Raw genomic sequence first — 27,384 nt, 5'->3', positions numbered from 1 at the left:
TAATTTCATGGCTGCAGTCACCATCTGCAGTGATTTTGGAGCCCCCAAAAATAAAGTCTGACACTGTTTCCACTGTTTCCCCATCTATTTCCCATGAAGTGATGGGACCAGATGCCGTGATCTTCATTTTCTGAATGTTGAGCTTTAAGCCAACTTTTGCACTCTCCTCTTTCACTTTCATCAAGAGGCTTTTTAGTTCCTCTTCACTTTCTGCCATAGGGTGGTGTACCATCTGCATATCTGAGGTTGTTGATATTTCTCCCAGCAATCTTGATTCCAGCTTGTGCTTCCTCCAGCCCAGTGTTTCTCATCATGTACTCTGCATATAAGTTAAATAAGCAGGGTGACAATATACAGCCTTGATGTACTCCTTTCCCTATTTGGAACCAGTCTGTTGTTCCATGTCCAGTTCTAACTGTTGCTTCCTGACCTGCATACAGGTTTCTTAAGAGGCAGGTCAGGTGGTCTGGTATGCCCATCTCTTTCAGAATTTTCCACAGTTGATTCTGATCCACACAGTCGAAGGCTTTGGCATAGTAAATGAAGCAGAAATAGATGGCTTTCAGGAATTCTCTTGCTTTTTCAATGATCCAGTGGATGTTGGCAATTTAATCTCTGGTTCCTCTCCTCTGCCTTTTCTAAATCGAGCTTGAATATCTGGAAGTTCACGGTTCACGTATTGCTGAAGCCTGGCTTGGAGAATTTTAAGCATTGCTTTACTAGCGTGTGAGATGAGTGCAATTGTGCAGTATTTTGAGCATTCTTTGGCATTGCCTTTCTTTGGGATTTGAATGAAACCTGACCTTTTCCAGTCCTGTGGCCACTGCTGAGTTTTCCAAATGTACTGGCATATTGAGTGCAGCACTTTCACAGCATCATCTTTCAGGATTTGAAAGAGCTCCACTGGAATTCCATCACCTCCACCAGCTTTGTTCGTAGTGATGCTTTCTAAGGCCCACTGGACTTCACATTCCAGGATGTCTGGCTCTAGGTGAGTGATCACACCATCGTGATTACCTGGGTCGTGAAGATCTTTTTTGTACAGTTCTTCTGTGTATTCTTGCCACCTCTTCTTAATATCGTTTGTTTCTTTTAGATCCCTACCATTTCTGTCCTTTATTGTGCCCATCTTTGTGTGAAATATTCCCTTGGTTTCTCTAATTTTCTTGAAGAGATCTCTAGTCTTTCCCATTTTGTTGTTTTCCTCTATTTCTTTGCCTTGATCACTGAGGAAGGCTTTCTTATCTCTCCTTGCTATTCTTTGGACTCTGCATTCAAATGGGTATATCTTTCTTTTTGTCCTTTGCATTTCACTTCCCTTCTTTTCACAGCTATTTGTAAGCCCTCTTCAGACAGCCATTTTGCTTTTTTGCATTTCTATTTCTTGGGGATGGTCTTGATTTCTGTCTTCTGTACAATGTCACGAACCTCATTCCATAGTTCATCAGGCCATCTGTGTATCAGATCTAGTCCCTTAAATCTATTTCTCACTTCCACTCTATAATCGTTAAGGATTTGATTTAGGTCATACCTGAATGGTCTAGTGGTTTTCCCTACTTTCTTCAATTTCAGTCTGAATTTGGCAATAAGGAGTTCATGATTCAAGCCACAGTCAGCTCCTGATCTTGTTTTTGCTGACTGTATAGAGCTTCTCCATCTTTGGCTTCAAAGAATATAATCAATCTGATTTCGGTGTTGACCATCTGGTGATGTCCATGTGTAGAGTCTTCTCTTGTGTTGTTGGAAGAGGGTGTTTGCTATGACCAGTGTGTTCTCTTGGCAGAACTCTATTAGCCTTCGCCCTGCTTCATTCTGTAATTCAAGGTCAAATTTGCCTGTTACTCCAGGTGTTTCCTGACTTCCTACTTTTGCATTCCAGTCCCCTATAATGAAAAGGACATCTTTTTTGGGTGTTAGTTGTAGGTCTTCATAAAACTGTTCAACTTCAGCTTGTTCAGTGTTACTGGTCGGGGCATAGACTAGATTACCTATGATATTGGTAATATTGGTGATATTGAATTGTTCGCCTTGGAAATGAACAGAGTTCATTCTGTCGTTTTTGAGATTGCATCCAAGTACTGCATTTTGGACTCTTTTGTTGACTATGATGGCTACTCCATTTCTTCTAAGGGATTCCTGCCCACAGTAAGTAGATATAATGGTCATCTGAGTTAAATTCACCCATTCCAGTCTATCTTAGTTCATTGATTCCTAGAATCCTGATGTTCACTCTTGTCATCTCCTGTTTGACCTATACTTTTTGGCTATTTTTTTCTTCCAATATCTCAGAAAAATGAACACTGAAGAGTACAGTATTGGCTAGAGAAGCTTCTACTCTTACTCATACTCTTTCCTTCCATCTCCCTGCTAAAAAACTGGTAATATGATACACATTCAGGACCAAGGACAGTAATTGGGCTACATTTCTCCAAGTTATTCCTTAGTAGAGGAGGGGTTGAAATGAGCTGCCTAGATCAGCCTTGCCGTAGTCATTGGGGAAGTGTTCTCTCATCCTTGTTTCTCACTGGATGTGGTCTTCCCCACGGGCCTTTCCTAGTCATCCTGGTGTTAAAGTTGAAAGATCTAAAGTTTATAAAGGGGCTTCATGGAGAAGGGGAACAGGATGCCTTTCGGTTTCTTTGATAGCCAGGCTTTAGGCCTGCCTTTTAACTTAGCCAAATGAAGGTTACATATGATCCAGCCCATGTCTCCAGGGTTGTGAAGGGAATGTACTGGGGTTTGAGGCAAAGGCTGTCTGACCTTGTTATTTCCACAGTGGAGGACAGAGAAGCCTGGCTACAGTCCATGGGGTTGCAAAGAGTCAGACATGACTTAGCGTCTGAACAAAAACAGCAGGAAAGGATGACCAACAGAACTGAGTGTTTGTTTAGTTTCCTGGGTTCTCTTATTCTTCTTTGATCTGTAGTGAAAAGTGAAAGTGAAATCGCTCAGTCATGTCCGACTCTTTGTGACCCCATGGACTGTAGTCTACGAGGTTCCTCCATGGAATTTTCCAGGTAAAAGTACTACTAGAATGGGTTTCCATTTCCTACATGCTCTCATTGTGGGTAAGACTGCCCCTGATGGGTCAAAAATTGATTCTTAGAGGTCAAAAAAATATTTTGTTATTTATAAAGTACACTCAGTAATATACTATAGTATATCTGTGGTATTAAATGTAATGAAGGGAAAACTAATGGGGAAAATGGCTAATAAGACCATTATTAGGCCTTATTAGGTACACAGTAGTACAAAATGGTTGAGAAACACTTCTAAAGTGTGGTGTCTCTCTCTTTTTTAAAAAGTTTATATATTTTTTAATTGAAAAATAATTGCTTTACAGAATTTTGTTGCTTTCTGTCAAACAAACCTCAACATGAATCAGTCATAGGTATACATATATCCCCTCCCTCTTGAATCTACCTCCCATCTCCCTTCCCCATCCCAGCCCTCTAGGTTGATACACAGCCCCTGTTTGAGTTCCCTGAAACATACAGCCAATTCCTATTGGCTATCTATTTTACATATGGTAATGTAAGTTTCCATATTACTCTCTCCATACATCTTACCCTCGCCTCCCCTCTACCCGTGCCCATAAGTGTATTCTCTATGTCTGTGTCTCCAATGGTGCCCTGCAAATAAATTCTTCGGTACCATCTTTCTAGATTTCATATATATGTGTGTGTGTGTGTGTTAGTATATGATACTTATGTTTCTCTTTCTGACTTACTTTACTCTGTATAATAGGCTCTAGGTTTGGTGTCTTTCTTTTTGTTTGTCATTCTCTTTGTTAGGCAGCACAAGGCTGGTTCAGTGACTCATAATAACACCACTGTTCTTGAACTTTTGTCTTTTTTTGCTCTGCCATTCTTAGTGCATAGCTTTCATCTTCAAGGTTGCCTTGTGCTGTGAGATGGTTGCAGGAGCTTTGCTATCATGTATAACTGACAGGGAGAAGAAGGAAGAGGGAAGGGCAAAAGCTACACAACTGCTGAATTAGATGCTTTAAAGGAACTGTCTGTGATGTCTCTCAACAGCCTCTAATTACATCTGACTAAAATTTAATTGTGTTGACACCTCATTTGTCAGGGAGGCTGGGAAGTGTAGGCTTATTTATTTACCTATTTAAGTTGGGCACATTGCCATTTGCAACAAAATTGGGATTCTGTTAATAAGAAATAATGGGAAAATGGATATTGGGCAGGCAACTAATAGTCTGTTTAGTTGTTCCTTTGTCATCCACTTGCACGGCAGCTACCGAGGGTAAGGTATAATCTGATTTAAAATAGAGTGACAGCTAAGTGCCTTTGCTTGATGCTAAGACTCATTAATCTGGTGCCTTAAATTCTTGAACAAACTGACTTTGTGAATAAGCAAATAAAATGGATTAAATATGAAAGCATTAAGTTCTTGAGAGCATTTCCTAGTGGGGAGAACACATGGTATTTTGAACTGAGAACTGACTTCTTCATTCAGTTTATAGATCTCTGACTCAGAAACTTTTGGATTTTGAATATTGCAATGGGAACCATTAATTATTGGTTAACTATATTTAATGAAAACATATTGCTTCCCCTGGCAGAGGGCTTGGCAGCCTACTCCAGTATTCTTGCCTCCATGGAGGCAAGAAAACTCCATAGACAGTAGAGTCTGGTAGGCTACAGTCTGTGGAATTGCAGTCGGACATGACTGAGTGACTAACACTATTGCTTAGAAATTTTGAGTTTTGTGAACAAAAGGTAAGTTTTGAAATTTCTTAAATGTTAAAAAAAAAAAAAAACATTGTGTTTCCTGCATTGGGATTTGCAACTGTTTTTTGAGCGAAATGCTGGTGATATTTATTGAATACTACAAATTATAGAGTAAATGATAGCAGCAAAATGTGATCTTTTACAAATCTGTAAGTGCAAATATTCTTACTGTGTGCCAAGAATTTAGGGAAAAAGGAAACTGCAGTGGAAAGTTTCCAATTAAATGTGTGGATTTTGGCATAATTACTTCCTTCAGCAATTAAAGTGGCATTGTAATGGCTGGCAAAGCTCCGAGATTAGGGCACGCAAACACAAAGCTGTTTTAACAGTGCCATTGTGTTCAGTGTGTGGAATACATGACCTCAGTGCTTCTTCGGGTAGAGGGTAGGCAGTATTTGGCAGTGACCTATCTCTGTTTCTCTCTGTTTTTCTCTATCCCTCTTTTCTCTTTTCCTTCCTTTTTTCTAAAATTGGGTTATCATTTTGAAGGACCATGAGATAATCTGACAGGGACTATTTTGGAGCACATAAAATTATATTTTGAGTATAATTTTTTGGAAGAGACATCTCTGTCTTTAAGGAATGATTTTAAAAAGTATATTGGTTCTTGGATTTTTAAAAATGTTTTTTCCTTCAAATTCTATTCTGTGTCTTCAGTTATTCAGTATTATTGACCTCTATGATATATATTTTGTATTTTGGTGAGTACTGTCACATCTTAAACATTCATAATAAGATAACTAAGATATTAGTTTAAATGGTCTTAGGAAGTTACTGGTAAATTGAAAACTATTTTGCCTGTCCTTTCTGTCCATGTAAAATGCCTATTGTCTGCCTGTTTGGGGATTAGATATGGGAAAGTTTTCCTATCATGTTGTGAATATATGGGCAATGAGAAAGCATCCTCATTGAAAGCAAGATATTAGAAAGTGTTAAAAAATAATACTTGGGCACTGCAGGAGGCATTGGGAGGAACATAGGGATGAAGGAGCATACATGTAAATAGACCAGTATGACAAGTGTGTATTGAGAGCTTAAGTAGAGGCCATGTACAGGGGGATTTCAAAGACAGCTTCTCAGAGAAGGTGATGTGGAGCTGAATATTGAGGATTAAATAGGAGTTGGCTAGATGAAGAAATGAGGAGAGAGCAACCGTGAGGGAGCATGGAATGTGCCAAGGAAGGTGCCTGCGAACCCAAGTGAATATAGAAACTTCCACTAGGAGTCAGGACTTTTTTTCTGCTCTGTTTATAGTCTGGGTTTCATGCTAAATACAATGGGGAAACATTTAATGGTTTAGAGTCTGGGAGTGATGTAATGGGACTTACATTCCTGTTGAGATTGGATTGGAGGGTGATCAAATTGGATGCTGGGAAATTAATTGGGAGATTATTGTGGTTGTCATTTTGAGACTTGGAGGCACCTAAAATCGTGGTTGAAATACAGTAGAAAGGATGCTTTTAAGCCATATTAAGGAAGAACTAGCAGGACGTGGTGATCAATTTGGAGCATGAAGATAGAGGAAGATGGTGGGTGGATGATTTCCAGGTACTTGGTTTGGCTGACATTAATGGATGTCACATACATGTGTCACATATCACATGGATGTTTGGCTGACACATCATCAATATGATGTGGATTGTGATTGAGAATAAAGGAGGAGAAACATATTGGATGGATGATAATGAATTGAATTGTAGAGACTGATTTTGAGACATCTAAGTGGATGTGTCTTAAAAGGCTAGTATGACTTTGGGGATACCTTTGACTTCCGATATTTAACTTATGCTCTGTGCACTCCTTCTCAGTCTCTTAGTTTGCTTCTTTCATGTGCTCAATAAGTGTTGGTATTTTCCAGAGTCCATATTAATCACTCTTCTCCATACTATTCCTACTCATCTGTTCTCTTGGCTTCAAAAGTCTGCTCCATTGAAGACTCACAGATTTTTACCTCTAGACAGGACATATATCCTGAGTTCCAGTTGCTCACTCTAACTGTACTTGTCTCAATCTAGATACTCTCTGGGTATCTAAAGATCAGCATGTCCTCATTTTCTCCCATTAATTTTATAGTGTCAGTTCAGTCAGTTAGTCAGTCAGTTCAGTCTCTCAGTCGTATCTGACTCTTTGCGACCAATGAATTGCAGCACGCCAGGCCTCCGTCTCCATCACCAACTCCCGGAGTTTACTCAAACTCGTGTCCATCTAGTCAGTGATGCCATCCAGCCATTTCATCCTCTGTCGTCCCCTTCTCCTCCTGCCCCCAATCCCTCCCAGCATCAGGGTCTTTTCCAATGAGTGAACTCTTCGCATGAGGTGGCCAAAGTATTGGAGATTCAGCTTTAGCATCAGTCCTTCCAATGAACACCCAGGACTGATCTTTAGGATGGACTGATTGTACCTCCTTGCAGTCCAAGGGACTCTCAAGAGTCTTCTCCAACACCACAGTTCAAAAGCATCAATTCTTCAATGCTCAGCTTGCTTTACTGTACAACTCTCACATCCATACATGACCACTGGAAACCATAGCCTTGACTAGACGGACCTTTGTTGGCAAAGTAGTGTCTCTGCTTTTGAATATGCTATCTAGGTTGGTCATAACTTTCCTTCCAAGGAGTAAGCGTCTTTTAATTTCATGGCTGCAGTCACCATCTGCAGTGATTTTGGAGCCCCCCAAAATAAAGTCTGACACTGTTTCCACTGTTTCCCCATCTATTTCCCATGAAGTGATGGAACCAGATGCCATGATCTTCGTTTTCTGAATGTTGAGCTTTAAGCCAACTTTTTCACTCTCCTCTTTCACTTTCATCAAGAGGCTTTTTAGTTCCTCTTCACTTTTTGCCACAAGAATGGTGTGTCATCTGCATATCTGAGGTTGTTGTTATTTCTCCCAGCAATCTTGATTCCAGCTTGTGCTTCCTCCAGCCCAGCCATGGTGTACACTGCACATAAGTTAAATAAGCCGGGTGACAATATACAACCTTGACGTACTCCTTTTCCTATTTGGAACCAGTCTGTTTTATGTCCAGTTCTAACTGTTGCTTCCTGACCTGCATACAGGTTTCTGAAGAGGCAGGTCAGGTGGTCTGGTATGCCCATCTCTTTCAGAATTTTCCACAGTTGATTCTGATCCAGACAGTCAAAGGCTTTGGCATAGTTAATAAAACAGAAATAGATGTTTTTCTGGAACTCTATTGTTTTTTCCATGATCCAGCAGATGTTGGCAATTTGATCTCTGGTTCCTCTCCCTTTTCTAAAACCAACTTGAACATCTGGAAGTTCACAGTTCACGTATTGCTGAAGCCTGGCTTGGAGAATTTTGAGCATTACTTTACTAGCATGTGAGATGAGTGCAATTGTGCAGTAGTTTGAGCATTCTTCGGCGTTGCCTTTCTTTGGGATTGGAATGAAAACTAACATTTTCTAGTCCTGTGGCCACTGCTGAGTTCTCCAAATTTGCTGGCATATTGAGTGCAGCACTTTCACAGCATCATCTTTCAGGATTTGAAAGAGCTCCACTGGAATTCCATCACCTCCACCAGCTTTGTTCGTAGTGATGCTTTCTAAGGCCCACTGACTTCACATTCCAGTAAGTCTGGCTCTAGGTGAGTGATCACACCATCGTGATTACCTGGGTCGTGAAGCTCTTTTTTGTACAGTTCTTCTGTGTATTCTTGCCAGCTCTTCTTAATAACCTCTGCCTCTGTTAGGTCCATACCATTTCTGTCCTTTATCGAGCCCATCTTTGCATGAAATGTTCCCTTGGCATCTCTAATTTTCATGAAGAGATCTCTAGTCTTTCCCATTCTGTTGTTTTCCTCTATTTCTTTGCATTGATCATTAAGGAAGGCTTTCTTATCTCTCCTTGCTATTCTTTGGAACTCCGCAATTCAAATGGGAATATCTTTCCTTTTCTCTTTTGCTTTTCACTTCCTTTTTTTTCACAGCTATTTGTAAGGCCTCCCCAGACAGCCATTTTGCTTTTTTGCATTTCTTTTCCATGAGGATGGTCTTGATCCCTGTCTCCTATACAATGTCAGGAACCTCCATCCATAGTTCATCAGGCACTCTGTCTATCAGATCTAGTCCCTTAAATCTATTTCTCACTTCCACTGTATAATCAAAAGGGATTTGATTTAGGTCATACCTGAATGGTCTAGTGGTTTTCCCTACTTTCTTCAATTTCAGTCTGAATTTGGCAATAAGGAGTTCATGATCTCCTTATACACATGATTTATAGTGTAGCACAGTCTAATGCTCAAGAGCACAGATGCTAGAGTTAGACTTTCTAGGTTTGAGTCTTAGATCTGTCCCTTACTAGCTTTGTGACTTTGAGAAAATTATGTAGCTTTTCTGTGCCTCAGTGTCCTCCCTGGTGAAGTGAAAATAACAATAATATCTGCCTCATAGGGTTGTTATGCAAGTGAAAATAACAATAATATCTACCTCATAGGGTTGTTATGCCGAGGAGGCAATGGCACCCCACTCCAGTACTCTTGCCTGGAAAATCCCATGGACGGAGGAGCCTGGAAGACTGCAGTCCATGGGGTAGCTGAGGGTCGGACACGACTGAACGACTTCACTTTCACTTTTCACTTTTATGCATTGGAGAAGGAAATGGCAACCCACTCCAGTGTTCTTGCCTGGAGAATCCCAAGGACAGGAGAGCCTGGTGGGCTGCTGTCTATGGGGTCGCACAGAGTCGGACACGACTGAAGTGACTTAGCAGCAGCAGGGTTGTTATGAAGATCAATATAAGAGACGATGTTATGAGAGTGATGCTTGGTACACAGTAAACATATCGTAGCTGTAACTAGATCTTTCTGTATTTCCTCTTCTGGTTAATGGCACCACTCTTCAATCAGGTCCCCAAACCAGAAATGTGAGATTTATCTTAACTCCTTCATATCATTTCATTCCACATGAAAGTGATCATTAAGTCCTGTCAATTGTCTATTCTCTTTATTGTCTTCTGTCTTCACTGTCTTCACTATCACTACCTTGGATTTAACCTTTATCATCTTCTTCTCCAGTGACCTAGACTGGTTAATGACTAGTCTCCCTATCTTTTGTCATCCCTCTTTTCAACGTTCTCTGTAGAGTCCCCCTTTCTGACTCTTTGTGACCCCATGGACTCTAGCCCGGCTGGCTCACCTGTCCATGGGATTCTCCAGGCAAGCATACTAGAGTGGGTTGCCATTTCCTACTCCAGGGAATCTTCCTGACACAGGGATTGAACCTGAGCCTCCTGCATTGTGGGTAGTTTCTTTACCACTGCGCCACCTGGGAAGACTGTGGCTCTTTTTTCTTCCCCTTTGATACAATATGTAGTATTTTACAAATTAAACATCCAGCATGCATACAAAATAAGCACACTGCTCTAGACATAGGACTGGAACATTAATCAAAGCATGGCAAGTCAAATAAATAAAATGCATTATACTAGACCCTAAGGAAGTGTGTCCCACTGTTAGGTTATTTTTTAGCATAATTTTGTTCAGCAGAAGACTATATAGTTCATTTTTCAATCATGAAATTGAAATTGATCTGTAATTTGATCAATTAAAACTCTTCAGTTCCCTCTTGTTTTCATAGGAATAAAAACCCAAAAAAACTGAAGCCTCTAAGGTCTTCTCCAGACACTTCTCACCTCATCCTGACCTTCCTTTAATACTTATAGTTCCATGATGTTCTGTGTTATGTAGATCTCTTCCCCATGTCTTTATACCTCCTGATCTCCTGTGAAGTCCCTCCTACCTCATGTGTTTCTGAAATAGTTTCTGCCTAGTACCCCAAAAAGAATAGATTATTCTCTATGGTGTGTTTGTACTTCACCTTATCAATCATAGAACTTAACCGTAGAGCTTGTTGTAGTTATTTCCATGTTATTTCCCACCTGCCACCTCAGCATCTATTTCTGCTTCATTTACTATGTCAAAGCCTTTGACTGTGTGGATCACAACAAACTGTGGAAAATTCTTAGAGAGATGGGAATACCAGACCACCTTACCTGCCTCCTGAGAAACCTGTATGCAGGTCAAGAAGCAACAGGTTAGAACCGTACATGGAACAAAGGACTGGTTCTAAATTGGGAAAGGAGTGCATCAAGGCTGTATATTGTCACCCTGCTTATTTAACTTATATGCAGAATTCACCATGTGAAATGCTGAGCTGGATGAAGCACAGACTGGAATCACGATTGCTGGGAGAAATATCAATAACCTCAGACATGCAGTTGTCACCACCCTAATGGCAGAAAGCGAAGAGGAACTAAAGAGCCTCTTGATGAAGGTGTAAGAGGAGAGTGAAAAAGTTGGCTGAGAACTCAACATTCAAAAAATGAAGATCATGGCATGTGGTCCCATCACTTCATGGAAAATAGATGGGGAAACAATGGAAACAGTGACAGACTTTATTTTCTTGAACTCCAAAATCACTGCAGATGGTGACTGCAGCCATGAAATTAAAAGACACTTGCTCCTTGGAAGGAAAGCTATGACCAACTTCAACAGGATATTAAAAAGCAGAGACCTTACTTTGCCAGCAAAGGTTCATACAGTCAAAGCTATAGTTTTTTCAGTAGTCATGTACGGATATGAGAGTTGGACCATAAAGAAAACTGAGCACTGAAGAATTGATGCTTTTGAACTGTGGTGTTGGAGAAGATTCTCGGGAGTCCCTTGGATTGCAAGGAGATCAAAACAGTCCATCCTAAAGGAAATCAGTCCTGAAGCTGAAGCTCCAATACCTTGGCCACGTGATGGGAAGAGCCAACTCATTAGAGAAGACCCTGATGCTGGGAAAGCTTGAAAGCAGGGGGAAAAGGGGATAATGGAGGATGAGATGGTTGGATGGCATCATCAACTCAATGTACATGAGTTTGAGTAAGCTCTGGGAGATGGTGAAAGCCTGGGAAGCATGGGATGCTGCAGTCCATGGGGTCACAAAGAGTCAGACATGACTGAACGACTGAACATCAACAGTCTCCCTCCAAGACTAAGATTGTTTGAATGGATCAGTTATTTGAATTAACTTTTTGGAGGTTAAGAGTCATACCTCTTGGCTTTAGTCAAGGGCAAATGTTAAACATTTATTTATTGAACAGACCATTTAGTTAGTCTCATTACATCTATATTGAACAAAAGCATGTTCATAATTTATTTGCTAACGGGGGAATTCTTTTAGCTTTTCTGATACAGCAATTGCTCTCTTTTTAGGTTTCTGAGGGTCACTCACTTTGTAATTGAACAATGATCACATTTCCTGGTAACTAAGTTTCTGGAAGAGCCAATAGGAAATGTTATCAAAGTGGTTCTTGACCATAGCATGGAAACTGTTCTCTACTTTTTGTTCAGGAATCAGGAAACCATGAAAGAGAACTGACTTATTGCCTGAAGACCAGCTGTTAAGACTGTGTAGATTAGTGCTTTGTTGAGGTGGGCTGAGAGAGAAGAAAGGCATTAGGATTGTGGCTGCTATGTGGCATAGAGAGGGAGGCACTACTCCTGCCTTAAAAATCTGTACAGTCCAATCATAGGTGAGGCATTCAGGCTAAAGAAGGGAGTCAATGTAACACTACATCTCTCCAGATTACTCTTCTCACTTTAGCTTGAAAGTCCATTTTTGAGGAAAAGGGTACATAATTTATATCCACAGTAATAGTAAAGGCACAGTCATTTTTTCCTGCATTATTTCAATGAAGTAATTTTTCCGTTACATCTGCTTTCAGGAGAACCAACCACCTGAAATTCAAATGGATGGTTGTATTTAGTGGCTAAGGAATTATTCATGATTCTTATATCAGTGCCCTGGCTCCCTGTCAATTGAGACTGGAATAAGGAACTGAGATTTCCAAACCTGTGCAGCTGGTAAACATCAAGGGGACCAATCGGGTGGGGTCTCAGGCTCTTCAGATCCATATTTCATTCATTAAATGTTAAAAATTGTCAAGGCTGTTTTTTGTAGATGAGAGAATGCTAAAATATAAGGGAAAACACCCCATAGCTGTATTGTAACAATAATAATAGTACTACTTTTTTTTCTGTAGTGCTTTGGTTTTTAAAAATTTGCCATGTGTTGCATTTCATTTGATTTCATAGAATTATTTCAAATTAGTAGAAAAGGAAACTGAGGTTTAGAGAATTTTGCCCATTCCATGGTAGAATTGGGGCTCTATGCGAGGTTCTCTGTGTTTTATTTGAGGGTTCAACCCCTCAGCTTTAACAGCAGGAGGCTGCTGGGCATATGGTTTTCCTGCTGCTGTATCACCAGAATGACGTGAATCTTCAGGGAGCCAGATTAATTACTCTTCAGAAGAGATTTCTCTCTGGTGCTTTCTTGTGCTCAAATCCTGCTGTGAAGTCAGAAAAGACTTTGAAATGGCAGGATTTGGTAACCAAATCTTTTGACTTTTGGTGGGAATGTATGTGTTGCAGGTAGAATTGGTTAGAGCCACGAAGTGGGTACTTGAAACCACTTATTACTCTTAATGAAAAGTTCTGTTTACTTAATACAAAAGTAGAGATAAGTGTGAGCTATATCTGTTGGATTACTTTTTAGCCAAACATATGATAATTATTTGCTATTTAAAATGTATGATACCTTCTCTTTTGCTTTAATAATGTTCAAAGGATTGTTCTTACATCTACAGTATAAACATATGATCACAAGCATGAGTTGAAACAGATGCCAACACAAAGGCATTAAGTAACTAAACCTCCTTTTTTCCTTCCTCCTTTGCTCCTTCATTCCATCTTTCTTTCTACCTCTTTCTCTTAAAGAAAATACTTTATTGACTTGTTAAACACCATCACTCAGTCCTGTGTATTTTATTTTTGGCATCTATATATACTGAAACCTCATTCATGGTCCTAATAACTCAAACAGATGGCCTCTAGCTCTTTGGAGTTTTGTTTTGTTCTCCCTTTATCCATCTTGATTCTCAAATTAACTTTCTCTTTTTAGGCCTTGGCCCAGAGTAGGTCTGATTTTCTTAAAGTGATTATTGAAAACATTCAAAATAGCAAATATTCTATTAATAATATAGATCCTGGAGATTATTAAAAGAGTTTCTAATTATATGTACTTAGATGTTTTTAAAAAGGCAAAATGGTATCTGAGGAGGCCTAACAAATAGCTGAGAAAATAAGAGAAGGTAAAGGCAAAGGCTATGGTTTTTCCAGTGGTCATGTATGGATGTGAGAGTTGGACTATAAAGAAAGCTGAGTGCCAAAAAATTCATGCTTTTGAACTGTGGTGTTGGAGAAGACTCTTGAGAGTCCCTTGGACTGCAAGGAGATCCAACCAGTCCATTCTGAAGGAGATCAGCCCTGGGATTTATTTGGAAGGAATGATGCTAAAGCTGAAACTCCAGTACTTTGGCCACCTGATGCGAAGAGTTGACTCATTGGAAAAGACTCTGATGTTGGGAGGGATTGGGGGCAGGACGAGAAGGGGACGACAGAGGATGAGATGGTTGGACGACATCACCAACTCGATGGACATGGGTTTGGGTGGACTCTGGGAGTTGGTGATGGACAGGGAGGCTTGGCGTGCTGTGGTTCATGGGGTCGCAGCAGACATGACTGAGCAACTGAACTAAAGGCAAAGGAGAAAAGGAAAGATATACCCATTTGAATACAGAGTACCAAAGAATAGCAAGGAGAGATAAGAAAACCTTTCTTAATGATCAGTGCAAAGAAATAGAGGAAAACAACAGAATGGAAAGACTAGAGATCTCTTCAAGAAAATTACGGAAAACAAAGGGAACATTTCATGCAAAGATGGACACAATAAAGAACAGAAATGATATGGATCTAACAGAAGCAGAAGATGTTAAGAAGAGGTGGAAGAATACACAGAAGAACTGTACAAAAAAGATCTTCATGACTCAAATAACCACGATGGTGTGATCACTTACCTAGAGCCAGATATCCTGGAATGGGAAGTCAAGTGGGCATCACTTAGGAAGCATCACTATGAACAAAGTTAGTGGAGGTGATGGAATTCCAGTTGAGCTATTTCAAATCCTAAAAGATGACGCTGTGAAAGTGCTGCACTCAACATGCCAGCAAATTTGGAAAACTCAGCAGTGGCCACAGGACTGGAAAACGTCAGTTTTCATTCCAATCCTGAAGAAGGGCAATGCCAAAGAATGTTCAAACTACTGCACAATTGCACTCATCTCACATGCTAGTAAAATAATGCTCAAAATTCTCCAAGACAGGCTTCTGCAGTACGTGAACCATGAACTTCTAGATGTTCAAGCTGGATTTAGAAAAGGCAGAGGAACCAGAGATCAAATTGTCAACATCTGCTGGGTCATCAGAAAAGCAAGAGAGTTCCAGAAAAACATCTACTTTTGCTTTGTTGACTATGCCAAAGCCTTCGACTGTATGGATCACAACAAACTAGAAAATTCTTAAAGAGATGGGCATACCAGACCAACTGACCTGCCTCCTGAGAAATCTGTATGCAGCTCAAGAAGCAACAGTTAGAACTGGACGTGGAACAACAGACTGGTTCCAAATAGGGAAAGGAGAACGTCAAAGCTGTGTATTGTCACCCTGCTTACTTAACTTATGCACAGAGTACATCGTATGAAATGCCAGGCTGGATGACCCACAAGCTAGAATTAAGATTGCGGGGAGAAATATCAATAACCTCAGATACGCGGGTGACACCACGCTTATGACAGAAAGCGGTGAAGAACTAAAGAGCCTCTTGATGAAAGTTAAAGAAGAGACTGAAGAAGTTTCCTTAAAACTCAATATTCAGCAAACTAAAATCATGGCAACTGGTCCTATCACTTCATGGCAAATAGATGGGGAAACAGTGGCAGACTTTATTTTTGGGGGCTCCAAAATCACTGCAGATGGTGACTGCAGCTGTGAAATTAAAAGACACTTCCTCTTTGGAAGAAAATCTATGCCCAACCTAGTTCAGTTCACTTCAGTCTCTCAGTCATGTCTGACTCTTTGTGAACCCATGAACTGCAGCACTCCAGGCCTCCCTGTCCATCACCAACTCCCGGAGTCCACCCTAACCCAATGTCCATCGAGTCAGTGATGCCATCCAACCATCTCATCCTTTGTTGTCCTTTTCTCCTCCTGTCCTCAATCTTTCCCAGCATCAGGGTCTTTTCCAATGAGTCAGCTCTTCGCATCAGGTGGCCAGAGTGTCGGAGTTTCAGCTTCAATATCAGTCCTTCCAATGAACACCCAGGATGATCACCTTTAGGATGGACTGGTTGGATCTCCTTGCAGTCCAAGGGACTCTCAAGAGTCTTCTCCAACACCACAGTTCAAAAGCATCAATTCTTCAGCACTCAGCTTTCTTTATAGTCCAACTCTCACATCCATACATAGCTACTGGAAAAACCATAGCCTTGACTAGACGAACCCTTGTTGACAAAATAATGTCTCTGATTTTTAATATGCTGTCTAAGTTGGTCATAACTTTCCTTCCAAGGAGTAAGCGACCAACCTAGACAGCATATTCAAAAGCAGAGACATTACTTTGCCAACAAAGGTCCATCTAGTCAAAGCTGTGGTTTTTCCAGTAGCCATGTATGGATGTGAGAGTTGGACTATAAAGAAAGCTGAGCGCCGAAGAATTGATGCTTTTGAACTGTGGTGTTGGAGAAGACTCTTGAGAGTCCCTTGGACTGCAAGGAGATCCAACCAGTCCATCCTAAAGGAGATCAGTCCTGAATGTTCATTGGAAGAACGATGCTGAAGCTGAAACTCCGCAGAGATTCGGACATGACTTAGTGACTGAACTGAACTGACTGAAATGTTTTTAAAACAATGTTAGTCTCTCATTTCTGAACTCTAATGTATTTTATCTGGTCTCTTCTAAATGGTTTCCTATGTGCATGCATGTCTCTTCCTATTAGATTTCATACACCTAAGTACAGACCCATGGCCACAGCATCTCTCTAGGAGTTCTTAGTTTTTCAGTGAATTTTTTGATAATAAATAATATTATTTATTCTGGTAGAATTTTTTTAAAGAGTAAAACAAATCTGTGATTTCACTATTCTCTATTTTAGTCACATCAGTGACATTCCAAATGAAACTTAGCCTTTGGAGTCAAGGAGTAAATTCATTAACCTACCTAAGAGGCTGTTAGAATTTACACTAGTGCTTGCAAAACAAATTCGTTGTAAATGGAGGAAATTTTGCTCAATTTTATCCCTGTAATGCCCTGTTTTAAAGTATCAGTGGAGCTAAAGCCTTGGGTTTTGCAGTCTTCTCACTGACCTTTACTGGTTGTAGAAGCTGTTGTTTACTGAAATCCCATCTGTGTTGAGGCTGTGTTCTGCCAAATTTCCTACAAAACTGATAGTAGTTCCAGGCCATTCAGTTCAGTTCAGTCACTCAGTCGTGTCTGACTCTTTTCGACCCCATCGACTACAGCACGCCAGGCCTCCCTGTCCATCACCACTCCCGGAGTTTACTCAAGCTCATGTCTGTCAAGTCGGTGATGCTATCCAGCTATCTTATCCTCTGTTGTCCCCTTCTCCTCCTGCCTTCAATATTTCCCAGCATCAGGGTCTTTTCAAATCAGTCAGTTCTTCTCATCAGGTGGCCAAAGTATTGGAGGTTCAGCCTCAGCATCAGTCCTTCCAATGAACATTCAGGACTGATCTCCTTTAGGATGGACTGTTTTGATCTCTTTGCAGTCCAAGGGACCCTCAAGAGTCATCTCCAACACCACAGTTCAAAACCATCAATTCTTCAGCACTCAGCTTTCTTTATAGTTCAACTCTCATATCCATACATGACTACTGGAAAAACCACAGCTTTGACTAGATGGACCTCTGTTGGCAAAGTAATGTCTCTGCTTTTGAATATGCTGTCTAGGTTGGTCATAGCTTTTCTTCCAAGGAGCAAGTGTCTTTTAATTTCATGGCTGCAGTCACCATTTGTAGTGATTATGGAGCCCCTCAAAATAAAGTCTGTCACTGTTTCCACTGTTTCCCCATCTATTTGCCATAAAGTGATGGGATCAGATGCCATGATCTTAGTTTGCTGAATGTTGAGTTTTAAGTCAACTTTTTCAGTCTCCTCTTTCACTTTCATCAAGAGGCTCCTTAGTTCTTCTTTGCTTTCTGCCATAAGGGTGTTGCCATCTGCATATCTGAGGTTATTGATATTTCCCCTGGCAATCTTGATTCCAGTTTGTACTTCATCCATCCCAGCGTTTCTCATGATGTACTCTGCATATAAATTAAATAAACAGGGTGACAATGTACAGCCTTGATGTACTTCTTTCCTTATTTGGAACCAGTCTGTTGTTCCATGTCCAGTTCTAACTATTGGTTCCTGACCTGCATACAGATTTCTCAGGAGGCAGGTCAGGTGGTCTGGTAGTCCCATCTCTTTAAGAATTTTCTACAGTTTGTTGTGATCCACACAGTCAAAGGCTTTGGCATAGTCAATAAAACAGAAATAGATGTTTTTCTGGAACTCTCTCTTTTTCGATGATCCAGTTGATGCTGGCAATTTGATTTCTGGTTCCTCTGCCTTTTCTAAATCCAGCTTGAACATCTGGAAGTTCACGGTTCATGTACTGTTGAAGCCTGGCTTGGAGAATTTTTAGCATTACTTTAAGCATGTGAGATGAGTGCAATTGTGCGTTAGTTTGAGCGTTCTTTGGCATTGCCTTTCATGGGGATTGGAATGAAAACTGACATTTTCCAGTCCTGTGGCCATTGCTGAGTTTTCCCAATTTGCTGGCATATTGAGTGCAGCACTTTCACAGCATCATCTTTTATGAATTGAAATAGCTCAACTGGAATTTCATCACCTCCACTAGCTTTGTTCATAGTGATGCTTGGTAAGGCCCACTTGACTTCCCATTCCAGGATGTCTGGCTCTAGGTGAGTGATCAGACCATTGTGATTATCTGGGTCATGAAGATCTTTTTTGTATATTTCTTCTGTGTATTCTTGCCACCTTTTCTTAATATCTTCTGCTTCCTTTAGGTCCCTACCATTTCTGCCCTTTATTGTGCCCATCTTTGCATGAAATGTTACCTTGGTACGTCTAATTTTCTTGAAGAGATTCCACGCTGTTATTACCCACTAGATGGTTCAGGAACATTTCCTATTGCGAGGCCAGTGGTTCTCCAACCATGGTGAACATCAGTCCCCTGGTGCTTGTTAAAGAGTCTCGATGCTGCTTCTTCTCCCGATGGATCCTGGGTGTCTGTGGTCAAAATACTTTCTGGTGGTCCTGGAGCTACTTTTTGGGAACCATTGCCATTGGGTCTTAAGTTTATTTTGAATGGAATTTTGTGATTTTTAAAATTATGACTCTTCTAAAAGTTGTGAAGCATTCTAAGTGTGTTTAAAATCAGTGTTATAGATACGTTTATGAATTCTCTTTAAAATTGCAGAATCTGTACTGAGTTATGTGGCAGTGTAGATGTAATTATAAAATACTTTCTTTGCTGTAGTTTTATTGATCTAGTGCATATTAGCATGCCATTTTAAAGAAAATGTTTATTTGAAAAAAATCCTTTTTAATAAGCTCCTATCAGGAATGAAAACAACAAAAAATCAAATTGCAGTATTTTTTCTGCTGTTACTTCTTACATACCCAACATTTATCTCTACTTAGTCCATCCTAAAGGAGATTAGTCCTGGGTGTTCATTGAAAGGACTGATGTTGAAGGTGAAACTCCAATACTTTGGCCACCTGATGCAAAGAGCTGACTCATTTGAGAAGACCCTGATGCTGGAAAAGATTGAGGGCAGGAGGAGAAGGGGACGACAGAGGATGAGATGGTTGGATGGCATCACCGACTCAATGGACATGGGTTTGGGTAGACTCTGGCAGTTGGTGATGGATAGGGAGGCTTGGTGTGTTGCAGTTCATGGGGTTGCAAAGAGTCGGACACGACTGAGCAACTGAACTGAACTGAATCCCATATTTTGTGTGACTGTATTGGGGAGAAATTTTACGTATTTGGAAGATACAGTTTAATGTGCCTTTATGACCTCTTAAAATGGGCAGTATTTGATGGTGTGAGTATTAGTCTTGAAGGTGGATGAAGCAATGAATTTTTTAATTACCAAAGAGTTTAACGATCCACTTCCACATCAGATGTTTTTCTAAATGTATGTTCTCTGAAAATAAAAAATAATTGACAATACACAGTAGTCTAAGGCAAATTTTTATTAATTAATTCCAGCTAAATGAGTGAATTACATATTCCAGTGAGGTCATTATAATAATGCATGTGTGTTAATATTCAGTATAAGGACCCTTACCCAGTCCTCCTTTTTTGTTTTGCAAATACCTCTTTTATAAGTTGGGTCTTGCATTGAAAGGTTGAAAATCATGGATCTTGATTTGTAATTTGATCAGTGATGAGAATTCCTTTAAATGCCTTAATCTGTTCTTTCTTTTTCTTTTTTTCTTAGGGACTTTCTCCCTCGAGGGTCAGGCATTGTAACTAGAAGGCCTCTAGTGCTGCAGCTGATTACTTCCAAAGCAGGTAACGGAAAAGGATATTTGCTACATGGATGACTGTATCTGTGGTACCTGTTTTCTCATTGCTGGGTTTTGGGTCATAGCAGCAGAAATGTTTTGGTGATCATTAGCTGCTGATATGTTTCTCTAAAACACTTCCTTTTTCATTGATTTTTAAATTCTTTTTATTACATTTATTCTCATTGTAATATATCTGTAATTTTACAGTGTGGCATAACTTCTAATACCCCTTTGGTATGCTTCCTTCCTGCGCCTATGTGTGTGTGTGTGTCTGGGAATTTTTTTTTTTTAAGTAATTTAATATCCATCTGAGGTTAAGATATAGACACAGGATCCAGGTTGGACATTTATAGTCAGCCAGCCACCTCTTTGCATTTTCTGAGTCAAGAGATAGGCGAGCTCCAGGATGGAAATTCACAATTAGCCAGCTTTCTCTTTGCAATTCCTAAGACAAGAGATAGGTAGACTCCAGCTGAGGAATTTACACCAGCCTTCTTGCCTGGAAAATCCCATGGATGGAGGAGCCTGGTGGGCCGCAGTCCATGGGGTCGCTAAGAGTCGGACATGACTGAGCGACTTCACTTTCACTTTTCACTTTCATGCATTGGAGAAAGAAATGGCAACCCACTCCAGTGTTCTTGCCTGGAGAATCCCAGGGATGGGGCAGCCTCATGGGCTGCCATCTATGGGGTCACACAGAGTCGGACACGACTGAAGTGACTTAGCAGCAGCATCCCATTTGCTCTCGAAAATGGATATAACTGCAGAAACAAGGTAAATAGCCAGTCTTTGTCTCTTGTTAACACCTCAAGGGAATAATCATGGCAAAGACAAAGAGAGGCAAAGACCCTTCTGAGAAAAAAGATAAGGGAGTTCAGTTCAGCTCAGTTCCTCAGTTGCTCAGCCATGTCCGACTCTTTGCAACCCCATGGACTGCAGCATGCCAGGCTTCCCTGTCCATCACCAACTCCTGGAGTTTGCTCAAACTCATGTCCATCGAGTCGGCAATGCCATCCAACCGTCTGATCCTCTGTTGTCCCCTTCTCCTCATGCCTTCAATTTTCCAGCATCAAAGTCTTTTCCAATGAGTCAGTTCTTTGCATCAGGTGGCCAAAGTATTGGAGCTTCAGCTTCAGCATCAGACCTTCCATTGAATATTCAGGACTGATTTCCTTTAGGATTGAATGGTTGGATCTCCTTGCAGTCCAAGGGACTCTCAAGAGTCTTCTCCAACACCACAGTTCAAAAGCATCAATTCCTCGGCACTCAGCTTTTTTTATAGTTCAACTCTCACATCCATACATGACTACAGGAAAAATCATAGCTTTGACTAGATGGACCTTTGTTGGCAAAGTAATGTCTCTGTTTTTTAATATGCTTTCTAGGATGGTCATAGCTTTTCATCCAAGGAGCAAGCATCTTTTTATACATGGCTTCAGTTACCATCTGCAGTGATTTTTGAACCCCAAGAAATAAAGTCTGTCATTGTTTCCATTGTTTTCCCATCTATTTTCCATGAAGTGATGGGGCCCGATGCCATGATCTTAGTTTTCTGAATGTTGAGTTTTAAGCCAGCTTTTTCCACTCTCCTCTTTAATCAGGAGGCTCTTCTTTCTGCCATAAAGGTGGTATCATCTGCATATCTGAGATTATTGATATTTCTCCCAGCAATCTTGATACCAGCTTGTGCCTCATCCAGCCCGGCATTTCGCATGATGTACTCTGCATATAAGTTAAATAATCAGGGTGACAAGATAAGGGAGACATTACATATTTGCACAAAGTCTCCCCGAAATAAGTCAGAGGATAATTCCAGGCTATAATGAGTCTTGCTTCTCTCAGAAGCCTTCACTTTGAGATTCATCTTGACTGAGGAGTGTGTGTGCACCCCAGGGGAGTGTCCCAGGTTATGTCACGTGTGGTAAAAGAAACCAGATAAGTGGCCTAATGAAGACAAAGACCTGGAAAAACTGCCTTATAGAAATGACTAACAGCCTGTTTACTGTGCTCCTCCTCAGCAGGGGGGACTCCCACACCGTTTCGCTAGATGTGCGTCTCTGCCTTGCCTCTATCTCAACTAAACAAACTGTTTTTCTATGTGCTCCCCCACTTGTTGTGCTGTGTCTCTAATAATAAATGTTTTACCTGCATTTACAGTTTCTGCCTCTGTGATAAATGCATTTTTCACTGGGGGCAAAGATATAGGTAAAAATGGCTTATAGCTGCTAGCCCTTGCTGGTTTGGTGGCTAGGATTCCTGGTTTTCATCCAGGCTACCCAGGTTCAATTCCTGGGCAGGGAACTAAGATCTCGCTTCATGCCACTCTTCCAAAGAATAGCAAGGAGAGGTAAGGCCTTCCTCAGTGATCAAGGCAAAGAAATGGAGGAAAACAACGTAATGGGAAAGACTAGAGATCTCTTCAAGAAACTTAGAGATACCAAGGGAACATTTCATGCAAAGATGGGCACAATAAAGGGCAGAAATGGTAGACCTAACAGAAGCAGAAGATATTAAAAAGAGGTGGCAAGAATACACAGAAGATATATACAAAAAAGATCTTCATGACCCAGATAACCATAATGGTGTGATCACTTACCTAAAGCCAGACATCCTGGAATGGGAAGTCAAGTGGGCATCACTTAGGAACCATCACTATGAACAAAGCTAGTGGAGGTAATGGAATTCCAGTTGAGGTATTCCAAATCCTAAAAGATGATGCTGTGAAAGTGCTGCACTCAATATGCCAGCAAATTGGGAAAACTCAGCAGTGGCCACAGGACTGGAAAAGGTCAGTTTTCATTCCAATCCTGAAGAAGGGCAATGCCAAAGAATGCTCAAACTACCGTACAATTGCACTCATCTCACATGCTAGTAAAATCATGCTCAAAATTCTCCAAGCCAGGTTTCAACAGTACATGAACCGTGAACTTCCAGATGTTCAAGCTGGATTTAGAAAAGGCAGAGGAACCAGAGATCAAATTGCCAACATCTGCTGGATCATCAAAAAAGCAAGAGTGTTCCAGAAAAACATATACTTTTGCTTTATTGACTATGCCAAAGCCTTTCTATGGATCACAAAAAACTGTAGAAAATTCTTAAAGGGATGCCTGACCTGCCTCCTGAGAAACCTGTATGCAGGTCAGGAAGCAACAGTTAGAACTAGACATGGAACAACAGACTGGTTCCAAATAGGGAAAGGAGTACACCAAGGCTGTGTATTGTCACCCTGCTTATTTAGCTTTTATGCAGAGTACATCATGTGAAATGCCAGACTGGATGAAGCACAAGCTGTGATCAAGATTGCCTGGAGAAATATCAATAACCTAGATATGCAGATGGCACCACCTTTATGGCAGAAAGTGAAGAAGAACTAAAGATCCTCTTGATGAAAGTGAAAGAGGAGAGTGAAAAAGTTGGCTTAAAGTCCAACATTCAGAAAACTAAGATCATGGCATCCAGTCCCATCACTTCATGGCAAATAGATGGGGAAACAGTGGAAAGAGTAACAGATTTTATTTCTTGGGATTCCAAAATCACTGCAGATGGTGACTGCAGACTTGAAATTAAAAGACGTTGCTCCTTGGAAGAAAAGCTATGACCAACCTAGATAGCATATTAAAAAGCAGCAACATTACTTTGCCAACAAAGGTCTGTCTAGTCAAAACCGTGGTTTTTCCAGTAGTCATGTATGGATGTGAGAGTTGGATTATAAAGAAAGCTGAGCACAGAAGAACTGATGGTTTTGAACTGTGGTGTTGGAGAAGACTCTTTAGAGCCTCTTAGACTGCAAGGAGATCCAACCAGTCTATTCTAAAGGAAATCAGTCCTGAATATTCATTGGAAGGACAATGCTGAAGCTGAAACTTCAATATTTTGGCCAGCTGATGCAAAGAACTGACTCACTGAAAAAGACCCTGATGCTGAGAAAATTTGAAGCTGTGAGTAGAAGGGAATGACAGAGTATGAGATGGTTGGATGGCATTACCGACTCATGTTGATGAGTCTGAGTAAGCTCTGGGAGTTGTTGATGGACAGGGTAGCCTAGTGTGCTGCAGTCCATGGGGTCGCAGAGAGTTGGACACGACTGAGCAAGTGAACTGAACGTATTCATGCCAGTGTTTTCTGCTGCCTTGCCAAGATCACATTGAATATGCATGTTGTTGACTGGAAAAAAAAAAAAAAAAAACATGCACACGCAACCTAACAGTTGAACGCTGTCTTTGTGTGTGAGTGGGATGAAAAAGAATTTCCAAACTTGAGGCAGAATGAGGGGAGAATAAAATTTATTAGAGTGGGAGACAGTTAGAACAGCAGGCCAGCTCAAGGGAGAACCGACCCCTTTCATGGGGTATTAGCCAGTTTTTATAGCCCGAGGACAGAAAAAATTCCTACCGGAAGGTTGGCATTTGGTGATTGGTTAGGTTGCTATAAGATGGGTAATAGGGTGAGTATTTTACCCAATATATAGGGTCAGGTAACTGCTGGTTTAGATTCTGAGGCTCATGGCAACAGTTTCTATGGTGCTGGAAGTTCCAGAGATTTTTGTTCTGTGACCTTGGTACAGGGCTCCCCACACATATGACCTTGGTGTAGAGCTCCACAAGAGTTATTATTTTTTTGGTGGGAATTTTTGCTATTTCAAGCTCAAGAGACAGCATTTCAAGTATCCCTGAGATAACTACTCCAACAAGGAAAGGGGGAAGCTATGATACATAGGAATTTTGCAACAAAGGGAAGGTAGAAGGAACAAAGACTACTGTTAATAAAAGGAAACTAGACATCTCAAGTTTAAGGAATTTAGGGCTTTTCTATGTATGGGAAGATCTGGGCTCAGTGAAATCATTTCTTTGACATGCACCTCAGCTATCTGGGGTGAATATCCTGTGTTTTCACATCCTGAGTTTCCTCAGGGCTCATCTGTTCACCCTCTGGTGGTAGCTGCCAATCGCTGATGACTGTGACATCCTTTGTTTACTGATATGGCACACAATATTCCATTTATCAATATGCATGGTGTGTGTGTTATTCTATCCCTGGATTGGGAAGATCCCCTGGAGGAGGGCATGGCAACTCACTCCAGTATTCTTGCCCAGAGAATGCCCATGGACTGAGTGACTAAGTACATACATACAACACAGGTATATTTGTATCTATATTTATATCTATATATGAATTTGTATCTAATGTACTGTTTTGCCCCTCTCAACACCATAATAATTTGATAGGCAAATGAGCTTTGTTTTAATCTTTTGTTTCTCTGTAACCAATGATGGAAAGTTATGACCAGCCTAGATAGCATATTAAAAAGCAGAGACATTACTTTGCCAACAAAGGTCTGTCTAGTCAAGGCTATGGTTTTTCCAGTGGTCATGTATGGATGTGAGAGTTGGACTGTGAAGAAAGCTGAGTGCCGAAGAATTGATGCTTTTGAATTGTGGTGTTGGAGAAGACTCTTGAGAGTCCTTTGGACTGCAAGGAGGTACAATTAGTCCATCCTAAAGGAGATCAGTCCTGGGTGTTCTTTGGAAGGACTGATAACTAAAGCTGAAACTCCAATACTTTGGCCACCTGATGCGGAGAGTTGACTCACTGGAAAAGACTCTGATGCTGGGAGGGATTGAGGGCAGGAGGAGAAGGGGACGACAGAGGATGAGATGGCTGGATGGCATCACCAACTTGATGGACATGAGTTTGGGTGAACTCTGGGAGTTGGTGATGGACAGGGAGGGCTGGCGTGCTGCGGTTCACGGAGTCCCAAAGAGTCAGACATGACTGAGTGACTGAACTGAACCAAACCAATGATGTGGAATTTTTTTTGTGTGTGTATTTATTTGGTATTTGTATTTCTTCTTTTGTGAATTGGCTATTTTTATCTTTCTCCATTTCTTTTTGAGGATTTTGCTACTTTTCCCAGCAATTTCTTTGAATGTTTAAGATCGAAGCACTTGTAGTGTTGGTGTCTCATAATTAGTAAAAACCAAAGTTGTGGAGATTTACCCTTACGTTTTCTTCTAACCATTTTATAGTTTTGTTCTTACACTTAGGCCTTTGATCCATTTTGAGTTAATTTTTATATATTATACAAAGTAAGAACTCAACTTAATTTTCTGCAGGTATATTGTCTCAGCATCATTTGTTGAAAAGACTATTCTTTCTCCATTATATGTTTTTTTGCTCCTTTATTGAAAATTAATTTGCCATAGATATATGGGTTTATTTCTGGACTTTCAAGTCTATTCAGTTGATCTATATCTCTCTATTTGTGCCTGTACCATACTTTCTCCTTTTTCAAAAAATTTATTTATTTTCAGATGCCCTGGCTCTTTGTTGCTGCATGCAAGCTATCTCTAGTTGTGGCAAGTGGGAGCTTCTCTCTAGTTGCAGTGCATGGGCATCTCATTGTGGTGGCTTCTCTTGTTGCAGAGCATGGGCTCTAGAGTGCGCAGGCTTCAGTAGTTGTGATGCATGGGCTTAGTTTCCCCTCTGTAGATGGATTCTTCCCGGAGCAGAGATTGAACTATGTCCCCTGCTTTGGCAGGTGAATTCTTAACCCCTGGACCATCAGGAAAGTCCTCATTCTTTCTTAATTACCTTTACTTTGTATTACGTTTTCAAACTGAGAATGAATTTTTCTACTTTGTTCTTCCTTTTTCAAGATTGTTTTGGCTATCCTGAGTCTTTTAAAATTCTACGTGAATGTGAGAATTGGTTTGTTTTATCCTAGCAGTGCAAGATTGATTTAATATATGAAAATCAAGTAATGTATCACATCAATCGAATGAACACAGAAGTTACAGGATCATCTCAATAAGCTTAGAAAAAAGCATTAAAGGAAACCTACACCCTGTCATGGAACACTTGTCAAATACAAAGGAACTTCCTCAAGGACATGTATGAAAAACTCACAGCTAACATCGTGCTTAATGGTGAAAGATTGAATGCATTTCCTTTAAGACTAGGAATAAGACAAGGATATCTACTATTGTCACTTCTACTTAATGTTGTACTGGAAGTTCTAGCTAGGGCAGTTGGGCAAGAGAAAAAATAAAAGACATTCATATTGGAAAGGATAGAGTAAAATTACCTCTTTTCAGATGGTATAATCAAGTACATAGAAATTCTTAAGGAAA

The 27,384-nt window shown here is 40.5% G+C and overlaps 1 protein-coding gene across 7 annotated transcripts in view; it reads left to right on the top strand.

Annotated features, from left to right (window-relative positions):
- Positions 1 to 27,384, top strand: part of DNM3 (dynamin 3) — a 645,907-nt gene that overhangs the window by 101,933 nt on the left and 516,590 nt on the right. For all 7 annotated transcript variants that reach the window (XM_070385287.1, XM_005902409.2, XM_005902410.2 and 4 more), the window contains exon 2: positions 20,185 to 20,258. In XM_070385287.1, the coding sequence (XP_070241388.1) occupies positions 20,185 to 20,258 (74 nt within the window). The remainder of the gene's footprint in view (positions 1 to 20,184; positions 20,259 to 27,384) is intronic.

This window comes from Bos mutus, chromosome 16, assembly GCF_027580195.1.
Source record: "Bos mutus isolate GX-2022 chromosome 16, NWIPB_WYAK_1.1, whole genome shotgun sequence".
Lineage (NCBI taxonomy): Eukaryota > Metazoa > Chordata > Mammalia > Artiodactyla > Bovidae > Bos > Bos mutus.
Note: the sequence above shows the minus strand (reverse complement) of the source record. Positions and strands in the feature narration are given on the sequence as shown.